General features: G+C 41.3%; 1 protein-coding gene across 1 annotated transcript; it reads right to left on the bottom strand.

The window, feature by feature from the left end:
* Positions 1–8987: 8987 nt before the first annotated feature.
* LOC100581499 (40S ribosomal protein SA-like) lies at positions 8988–10028 on the bottom strand. The gene has a single exon (XM_030824756.1). The coding sequence runs from the start codon at positions 9952–9954 to the stop codon at positions 9370–9372; it is 585 nt and encodes a 194-aa protein (XP_030680616.1). The 5' UTR covers positions 9955–10028; the 3' UTR covers positions 8988–9369.
* Positions 10029–10345: the final 317 nt, after the last annotated feature.

Below are 10345 nucleotides of genomic sequence, written 5' to 3'. Positions count from 1 at the left end.
CAGTAAGATCAACACTACTCACAGAGTGTTATCTAAAAACAACAGGCCTAGCTAGTACTTCATTATTATTCTGCTTTAATGACAAAACAAATTTCCAACTTGAATGCAATTTTACCAGATCAATCTCTTATTTACTTCACTCTGCAGCCCATTAGAATGAGAATTTTCTCTCCTTGGTTGACACCCGTTCTAAAGAACTGGGCTCTCTCCTTGATGGATCTCCAGGATATTCAGTGTCCAGTTACCTCCCTCTGTTGCTGATCTCTGATAATCCTTATCATAGGGCTGACTTCCCTGTGAGCCCTGTCTTTATGTAAAGACCTAACCTGGAAAGCCAGAAGACAAGAACTGGCTAGAAATGTTAGATGTGTTGGCTAGATATGTTGACCAGGAAGAATTAGGTTTGCCATATTTAGGTTAGAATCTTCAAATGATTGTGGGTCCAAGTTCTTTTTTTTTTTTTTAAATTCTCAGTTTCTTAATTTGCTTGTCCAGGCCTTACCAATAGACTTGCATGTGGACATGAGCAACACTCTTCCTGAAGGTCCTGTGTGTGCTCTGGGCACATAAGCCTCCTAACTGCCATGGAGATTTGGGAAAAATGAAGTAGATGTCCAGCTGTCTCTAGTGGGGCCCATTCTGGGACCAAGAAGCCAGATTAGCAGGGTGACCAATCATCCTGATTTGCCTGGGACTGAGGGGCTTGTGGGACTTTGAGGTCCAAAACTGGTAAAGTCCTGGGTACAAGAGGCTCAGCTGATGTATTTGCTGGTTGGAAAGGACTAGAGGCTTGTCTGTAATTGAGGTTCAGAGGACTACTGAGCTATCTAAAGAACTGGAAAACCCTGAGGGATGCAGGACACCAGGGACTCTCAACTGGTCCCCCGAGAGCAGATGACCAGGAATAAAGAAACGTATCTAGAGTGGGTCAACTGAGCAGTAGCGTCTGGAGTCAGAGGAGCAGGAGCTCCAGGCATAATGCCCAGTGGTACTTGCTACCCTTCCATGCAGTCCCCCTTTGGTCCCAGGGTACCTGTGAGCTCTGGGAGGGTAAGGCAGTGGTAGAAATGCTAGAATTGTATCTAAAAGCTCACATGGCAGAGCTGAGGGAGTCCTCTCTGAAAGAAGTGGACATGTGGATGTACTGGCCAGAGAGAAGAGGGCAAGGGAGACTGGGAGAGAGAAAGAGATGTCAAGAGAAGGACAGCAGTGGCAAGGCCAGCACCGGAAATGATGAAAGTAACAGTGGACAACAGAGGAGAGGGTCCACAGAGCCCCTAATTATACATGACGAAGAGATCACCAAAAACTGATGGTTCCCCAAAATTATGTATTTTCTGGGAATTCTCAGATATAGCTGGAGAATTGAACACTGAAAAAATAAAAGCCTACTCATCAGCAGTTATGGGCAGCATGAAGGATTGAGATTTGGATTATTATTGCAAATATGATCCTGGGCTATAATTACATAAAACTGCCTAGTAAACATACAGACTATAATTACATTAAACCATTTTATGTAAATTTTCTATTGAAGTAAAAGTACATAGAGAAAAGCACACTAATCACAGGTACACGGCTCACTGAATTTTCCCAAAGAGAACATATCCGTGTACCCAAAATCTAGATGAAGAAACAGAACATTAATATCATCCCAGAGGCCCACCTCATGCCCTTTCCAGTCACTGCCCCCTCCCAAGGGTAACAAGTGTCCTGATTTATAACACCATACATTAGTTGTTGTATTTGTCTGTTTTTGAATTTTATATAAATGGCAACATACATAACTCCTTCATTTGCCTTTTTCACTCAACATTGTGAGATTCATTTTTATTGTTACGTGAGGTTGTAATTTATTTTTTGTTATTGTTGTATGGAATCCCATTATGAAGATACCACTATCTATTTATCCATTCTACTTCTGTTGGACATTTGTATTATTTCTAGTTTGAGGCTTTTTTGAATAGTGCTGCCATGGACTTTCTACTATGTGAAATTTGGTAAATATATGATGCATTTCTGCTAGGCATATACCTAAGTGTGGAAATGCTATGTCATAGGGCCTATGTATGCTCAGCTTTGGAAGATACTGCCTAACAGTTTTCTGAAGTGGTCATGCAATTTATATTCCCCCAATAATGTTTGAGAGTTTCAGTTGCCTTACATCTTCTTCAGCACTTTCATTTTGGCCATTCTAGTGGGTGTGAATTATAGATAAAACTTTAAAAAGTTTTCGCCAAGCACAGTGGGTCACACCAGTAATCCTAACACTTTGGGAGGCCAAGGCAGGAGAATTGCCTGAGCCCAGGAGTTTGAGACCAGCCTGGGCAACATGGCGAAACCTCATCTCTGCAAAAAATACAAAAATTAGTCGGGCGTGATGGCACACTCCTGTAGTCCCAGCTAATCAGCATGCTGAGGTGGGAGGATGACCTGAGCCCGGGAGCTTGAGGCTGCAGTGAGCTGTGACTGTAGGCTCACAACTATAGCTGTGGAAGTGTAGCTATACGAGAACATTTCCTTTTCTTCCTGAGCTGGTTCTTTTTTTTTTTTTTTGAGACAAGGTCTCACTCTGTCACCCAGATTGGCGTGCAGTGGCCCAATCTCGGCTCACTGCAACCTCTACCTCCCAGGCTCAAGCAGGCCTCCCACCTCAGCCTCCTGAGTAGCTGGGATTACAGTCTGTGCCACCGTGCCTGGCTAATTTTTTGTATTTTTGGTAGAGACAGGGTTTCACTATGTTGCCCAGGCTGATCTTGAACTCCTTAACTCAAGTGATCTGCCCACCTCAGCCTCCCAAAGTGCTGGGATTACAGGCATGAGCCGCCAAGCCTGGCCTTCCTTAGCTGGTTCTTTAATACACTACTAAGGCTTGATGCTCATACCCTTTCTAATAGATGCATGTTGTCTCTTTAGATGTCTGGCCCCACTACCATAACATACGAACCTTTCATTTAATCTACACATCCCAAAGTAGAGAATATAATTGCTGGAGACCTGCAGGCACTATTAGCAGGGAGACTGCAAGGCTTTTCATATATTTACTCTCACAAAGGAAGACTGTTTTCTCATAGACCATTTCTCTAGGGGCTACTGTGTGACTATAAGTGGAAGAAATCTATCATAACCAAATTGTAGACCATAAAACAAATCTGGGGGTGGCACGGGAGTTTCTTTGATTTCTACCCTAGAGATCAATGTGTAAAATATGCATGATTGGTTTTCTCTGTTTAATGCCATCCTTGGCCTAGGGATTTTGAATTCTGCAGAGTCATTTTTGCCTTTAAATGAATCATTGCCCTAGCTGTCCCCAACGTGTTACCATACTTGCATTGAAAAGATTGAAAGGGAATGAGGGAGTCTCAAATTCTTTTAGTAACTTTCTCTGTTCTACACACTTACTGGTCTCAGTTGGCTTGAAGGAAATAATCTCCCCTACTGGCCTGAAAATAATTTTTAAAAAAAAGCTAAAACTAAATTGTGCTGTTGTGCAAAATGGGCTTCATTCTTCAGGGCTTATAACAAGTTAAGAAACCACAGAGCCAGGTGCAGTATTGCACACCTGTAATCCCAGCTACTCTGGAGGCTGAGATGGGAGGATCCTTTAAGCCCAGGAGTTCAAGGCTATAGTGCACCATGATGGTGTCTGTGTACTCCAGCCTGGGTGACATAGTGAGACCATGTTTCTTTTTTTTGTTTTTGTTTTTCTTTTCTTTTCTTTTCTTCTTCTTCTTTTTTTTTTTTTTAGATGGAGTTTCACTCTTGTTTCCAGGCTGGGGTACAATGATGTGATCTCGGCTCACTGCAAACTCCACCTCCCAGGTTCAAGCAATTCTCCTGCCTCAGCCTCCCGAGTAACTGGGATTACAAATGCCCACCACCACGCCTGGCTAATTTTTTTTTATTTTTCATTTTTTTGTTTTTAATAGAGACGGGGTTTCACTATGTTGGCCAAGCTGATCTCGAACTCCTGACCTCAAGTGATCCACCCTCCTCGGCCTCCCAAAGTGCTGGAATTACAGGTGTGAGCCACCGTGCCCAACCAGTGAGATCACGTTTCTAAAAGAAGAAAGAAATAACAAACTAAAATACATGACTGTGTAGATGAGGAAGGACATGAAATGAAACAGGAAAAAGGTGACCTGAAAACTTTTAAGAATTTTATGTTATCATTGGTATTTTCCTCAAAATCACTTAAGTATCATAAAGCTTTGCAGGAAACTTTTGGTTTGGCTGCAAGGAGAGAATTCAGGACATATTCATCCAGTTGTTATCTGAGGGACTTCCTCTTAACAGCTCTTAATTTCAAAGATTATGTATCATAGCCTTGTTCCTTAACCAGACTGTAATCCTCTGGAGGGCAGGGACCATTGATTCACTCAAACATGTTTGTTAGGCACCTGCTAGATGCTGGGGATGGTAAGTTGATACTTCCTGCCATCACATCTTCCTACGCCAGCCACCTGCCTGCATCCCTGACTAGCGCCTGTTCACCAACTCCTGGGAACTACACTCTCCTCTTCTAGAGACACCCTGTACTTTTTGCTGAGCCCTCATGATGCCAACTATTTGTTTGGATCAGCACCTGTTGTTTGCCTGAACATATGTTCTGCCTAATAGACCTTTCTCCTGGTCCTTGGAGCCAGTCTACCACCCCCACTTCCAACTGCCCCTCTCTATTGGTGTGTCTCCTTCAAGGTTCTAGACCCTCTTAGGCTTTCCATCCAACTCTTTTCTGGCCTAAGGTACTTCATTTATAAAGATTTTCATTCCACAAATGTTCCTTGAGCTTCCCCTTAGTGCCAGGAGCTGTGCCAGGTGATAAAGACACATGTTAATGGTTATCAGGCTGCTAAGAAAAATATAGGCTGTGAATAAGAATGTATAAGAAAATGCTACAGATGCCTCAAGAGATGTGTGAATGAGATAGAGGGGCACCAAAACGCAGGTGATCAATTTTTCCATGAGGTTAGGGCTAGGCAGGTAAGATTTCATGAGTAAACATTAGATAAAGTAGCTTCAACTAGATTTCTGCTTCTACAACAGCTCTTGACATTCTCACTTGACCACACTGCATTGCTGGTCAGAAATCTGGCAGCACTGGACAGAAGAGAGGGCAAGACAGGCTATCTAAGGGAATCTAGGTCTCATCTCCAAATTGGGTTATTTATTCTTGTATTGTTGAGTAGTAAGGGTTCATTATGTGCTATGGATACAGGTAATGAACTATTATTTCATTATATGTTTTCCTCTAAATTAGCCTTCTTTTTTTTTTTTTTTTTTTTTAGACAGGGTCTCACTCTGTTGCCCAGGCTGGAGTGCAGTGGTGTGATCATGGCTCACTGCAGCCTCAACCTCCCAGTCTCAAGACATCCTCTTGCTTCAGCCTCCCAAGTAGCTGGGATTACAGGTGTGCTCCACCACAGGTGGCTAATTTTTGTATTTTTAGTAGAGACAGAGTTTCACCATGTTGCCCACGCTGGTCTTAAACTCCTGGGGTCAAGCAATCTACCCTACTCAGCCTCCTAAAGTAGTGGGATTACAGGCATGAGCCACCATGCCAGGGCCTTCTAATTTAGTCTTGACGTCTCTCTTAGGATAAAGACTATATAAACTCTAGCCCTGGGCTTTAGGGAATTTGGTCATGGCTGCTTACAGTGTACCTTTCATGAGATACTTCTTTATCCTGGCAGACGCATTTGTTGCTGTCTGATCTGTGTCCAGTTTATTCCTACCAAGATGGCCACTGTCTAGGAGATCCCTGGCTAGTAAAAAAGTTAGATTTGGGTGTGTCAGTCAGGTGAGCCATGTAAGAGGCAGCACAACAAAATGCATGAAGTAGCAGAAGCAGCGTATTACTCACAGGTCCTAGAGGGAGGAGGGCAGCACACCAATAGGAATGGAGAGCCACCTGGTACAAAAAAGCCCAACTAGTATTTAAAATGGATGCTGAGACAACATAAAATGACAAGAATTCGCTACCATCCCTTACAAACTATGATTTGTAAATATTTTCTCCCATTACATAAGCTATCTTTTTACTTTCTTGATGATACTCTTTGAAACACAAATTTTTTTATTTAAAGAAGTCTAATTTATTTTTGTTGTTGTTGGTGCTTATATTTTGAGTGTTGTATGTAAGAAGGGTTTGCCTATACCAAAGTCACAAAGATTTACTCCTGTATTTTCTCCTAAGAGTTTTATAGTTTTAGCTCTTAAATTTAGATCTCTGGTCCGTTTTAATAAATTTTTATAAATGGTATGAGGAAGGGTCCAACTTTGTTCTTTTACACGTAAGTACCCAGCAGTTCCAGCATCAATTTTTGAAAAGATTATTCTTTCTCTCATTGAATTGTCTTGACTCCCTTGTTGAAAATCAATTGACCATAATTTTAAGGGGTTATATCTGGACTCTCGATTCTGCACTATTGATTTATAAGTCTGTCTTTATGCCAGCACCACACTGTCTTAATTACTATAGTTCTGTAATACGTTTTAAAATCAGGAAGTGGGGATCCTATAACTTTTTCGTTTTTTTCAAGATTATTTTGGCTATTCTGGGTGCCTCACATTTGTACATGAATTTTGTGTTTAGTTTGTCAATTTTTGCACACAAGCCAGCTGGGATTTTTAGGGATTGTGTTGAATCTATAAATCAATTTAGGGAGAATTGTCATCTTAACAGTATCTAGTCTTCTGATCCATGAGCCTGTATGTCTTTCCATTTATTTGGATCTTCTTTAAGTTCTTTCAACAATGTTTTCTAATTTTTAGAGTACAAGATTTACCCTACTTTGGGAGGCTGGGGCTGGAGGATCACTTGAGCCCCACAGTTCAAGGCTGCAGTGAGTTATGATCATGCCACTGTGCTCCAGCCTGGGTGACAGAGAGAGACTCTGTCTCTAAAACAACAACAGTAAAAAAAAAACAAAAATGACTTACTTTTCTCTTACTAAATTTATTCCTATTTCTATTTTATAATTCCTATTTTCTTGATGCTGCTGTCAATGAAATTATTTTCTAATTTTTCAGATTTTTAATAAAGCATGTAGAAGTACAATTCATTTTGTGTATTAATCTTTTTATTTTTATTTCTTTTTTTTTTTTTAGAGACATAAGCTCGCTGTTGCCCAGGCTATTCTCAAATTTGTGGCCTCAAGAGATCATCCTGCCTTGGCCTTCCAAAGCTCTGGGATTACAGGCATAAGCTAATATACCTGGCCCATTTTGTGTATTAATCTTAAATCTTACAACTTTTCTGAACTCATTTATTAGTTCTAATAGTTTAAGTAAATTTCTTAGTATTTTCCATATGCAAGATCATGTCATCTGCAAATAGAGTTAGTTTTACTTTTTCCTTTCCGATCTAGATGCATTTTATTTTATTTTCTTGCCTACTTGCCCTTCCAGCACACTGCTGAATAGAAGTGGTGAGAGCAGACATTCTTGTCTTATTCCTGAAAGAGGAAGTACTTGCTTTAGCAGGTGTTAACTTAGTCAAAAAGCTATAATAGCTAAAACAATAATTGTGGTTCTGGCATAAGAAAAGATAGGCAATTCAATGAAATAAAAAGAATAGCTCAGAAGCAGATTCTAAAACAGAGAAGTTAAAATATCATGAGGGAAGCATTACAAATCAGTGGTGGAAGGTTGAACTACTGGATAAATTGTGGCTCTAAAACATTAGTTGGATGTTTTGGGGAAAAAATCATTAAGGGATTCACATGATACATCAACATACAATTTTGATGGATAAGAATTAAATATAGAGAAACACATCACACCATTAGTAAATATAAAATATAAAAGCAACGCCTGGATGAAAATCAAATCTCCAGATAAGAAAGAACATTTCGAAATGGCTTTCCGAATTTTTAAGTTATCATGTTTTCTGACTCGGCAATTTAACTAAAGAATGCAAACATTATCTTTATGGATCTCATACAATTGACTGGCTTTCTCATTGCTACATTTGCGGATGGTAGAAAGTCAATAAATACTTATGAATTAAAAAAAAAGTTGTACAAAAACTTAAAGGTGTACATTCAGAAAGGATGTCATAGCGGTGCCATTTGCATGAGTCAGTAGCCAACAGTCACCCTACGCCTTGAGATTTAAATGAAGTTCACGTGGGAATCCTAACCCTGTGGGATGTACATTGCCCTCCCTGTGATTTCTGTGAGTTATGGTAGTTTTATTTTCTCACAGTTCTTTCTATCTTGCTAAGAGCTCTGGTTCTGTCTCAAGCCCACTTGCATCTCACTTCTTTTAGCCTGTCTTGTCTTTTTGACTTGAACCAATGTACGTGTGAAATTCAATCCCCTTTCCTTACCATTCTATCTTTTCAAGACAAAGCAGAACAACAAAAACACCTCCCAAGCCATCTGAATGTGGATTTTTTACAACCACACAAACTGACTCGTTCAAAAATTAATATTAGACTTTCTCATACATAAAGACCCTTTGTCCTCTTGTCCTCTTTCCCATGAAGAATTTCTCACTGGCCACATTTGTCCATGGGCTCTGGTATACTGCTTGTCACTTGACCTTCTCTCTCCACCTCAGGCATTTCCTGACATTTTATCAGTTCTGTGTTTTCAGGATTTGCTTTCCCATGGACTATTTAGGGACAGTCAAAATACCCAAGGGGGAAAAAAATCAAACTTTTAGAGAATTAAAATAAGTTTTATTCACAGTTCTTACTGAGGACTATAGACTGAGGCCCATAGCCCAGGAGGAGTCTTTCAGAGAGGTCTGTCGGACTCTAAAGCAGTGTTTCAACCCATTGGTAGGTAGGTGGTAGAGGTTCAGTATATGCAAAATCACATCTAAGTTTGGGTGCAAGAGTACCTTTGATTATAGTTTACCAAAGTACATTTGGTTATAGGTAATAGAAGCATAATGACTAACCCCGTGAGATGTTATCGTGTGTAAGAGAAGCCAAGGACTAGGGTCACTTAAATTTTATTTTATTTTATTTTTTTATTTTATTTTTTTTTTAGAAACTGATGTTTATTTTCCATCGACCATTTTTCCATGTTGCTTAAGAGCCTATTCAAGAACAGCTTAAGACCAGTCAGTGGTTGCTCCTACCCATTCAGTGGCCTGAGCAGTGGGAGCTGCAGACCAGTCTTCCGTGGCGGGGTGAGCACTCCAGTCTTCAGTAGGGAACTGCTGAATAGGCACAGAGGGCACCTGTATACCTTCAGACCAGTCTGCAACCTCAGGCTGAGTAGCAGTGAACTCAGGAGCTGGAGCAGTCCATTCACCCTGAAATTCCTCCTTGGTCACTGCCTTTTCAGCAGCAGCCTGCTCTTCTTTTTCAATCTCTTCAGGATCTCTGTAGAAGTAGAGATCAGGCATGACTTCTCATGGGTGTTCACGGGAAATGGTGCCACTCATGCGCAGAACTTCCCGAGCCAGCATCCACCACATCAAACCCACTGAGTGAGCTCCCTTGTTGTTGCATGGGATGGCAATGTCCACATAGCGCAGAGGAGAATCTGTGTTACACAGCGCGATGGTAGGTAGGTTAACATAAGATGCCTCCGTGAGAGGCTGGTGGTCAGCCCTGGGGTCAGTAACCACAAGAAGCCGTGGCTCCCGGAAGGCTGCCTGGATCTGGTTAGTGAAGGTTCCAAGAGTGAAGCGGCCAGCAATTGGAGTAGCTCCAGTGGCAGCAGCAAACTTCAGCACAGCCCTCTGGCCAGTATTCCTGGAGGATATAACACTGACATCAGCAGGGTTTTCAATGGCAACAATAGCACGAGCTGCCAGCAGAAGCTTCTCCCAGGTCCTCTTCAGATTTATGATATAGATGCCATCACTTTTCCTTTTATAGATGTACTGTTCCATCTGGAAGTCAAGATTGGTGCCACCTAAGTGGGTTCCTGCTGCAAGGAACTTAAGGACATCCTCCTCCTTCATTTGCAGGACATCAAGGGCTCCGGACATTGTGAAAGTTTCCCTTTAAGTTACGACGGGAATCCAGAACAACGCCGTATGGACCCCCCTACAGATACCGCGGAAAAAGCTAGGGTCACTTAAATTTTAAGGAATATAGTGACTCAGGCAAGAGGCATGGGGGATGTGCTCTATCCTGTTTTGTCAAAGTATCTTTCTGGAGAGCTGCAGGCCTCACAATCAGGGGCTTTGTAAAATTACCCTGGCAAGCAGAAACAGGCAAACACACGCTCCTTCCGTTTGCTACTTTGTCTCTCGGTATGCAGAACAATTCCGCTTTCTAACCCTCCCCATTCCTGGACCTTCTTTGCATTTCTAAAGCTTTGATAACATCTAGACTACTGGAGGGACCATTAATTTGGCCTCAAGCTTTAACAGTACA

Source organism: Nomascus leucogenys, chromosome 12 (genome assembly GCF_006542625.1).
Source record: "Nomascus leucogenys isolate Asia chromosome 12, Asia_NLE_v1, whole genome shotgun sequence".
Lineage (NCBI taxonomy): Eukaryota > Metazoa > Chordata > Mammalia > Primates > Hylobatidae > Nomascus > Nomascus leucogenys.
Note: the sequence above shows the minus strand (reverse complement) of the source record. Positions and strands in the feature narration are given on the sequence as shown.

Bases quoted from the DNA above. Each gene is read 5' to 3' on its own strand.
- LOC100581499 (XM_030824756.1), bottom strand. From the start codon at position 9,954: ATGTCCGGAGCCCTTGATGTCCTGCAAATGAAGGAGGAGGATGTCCTT.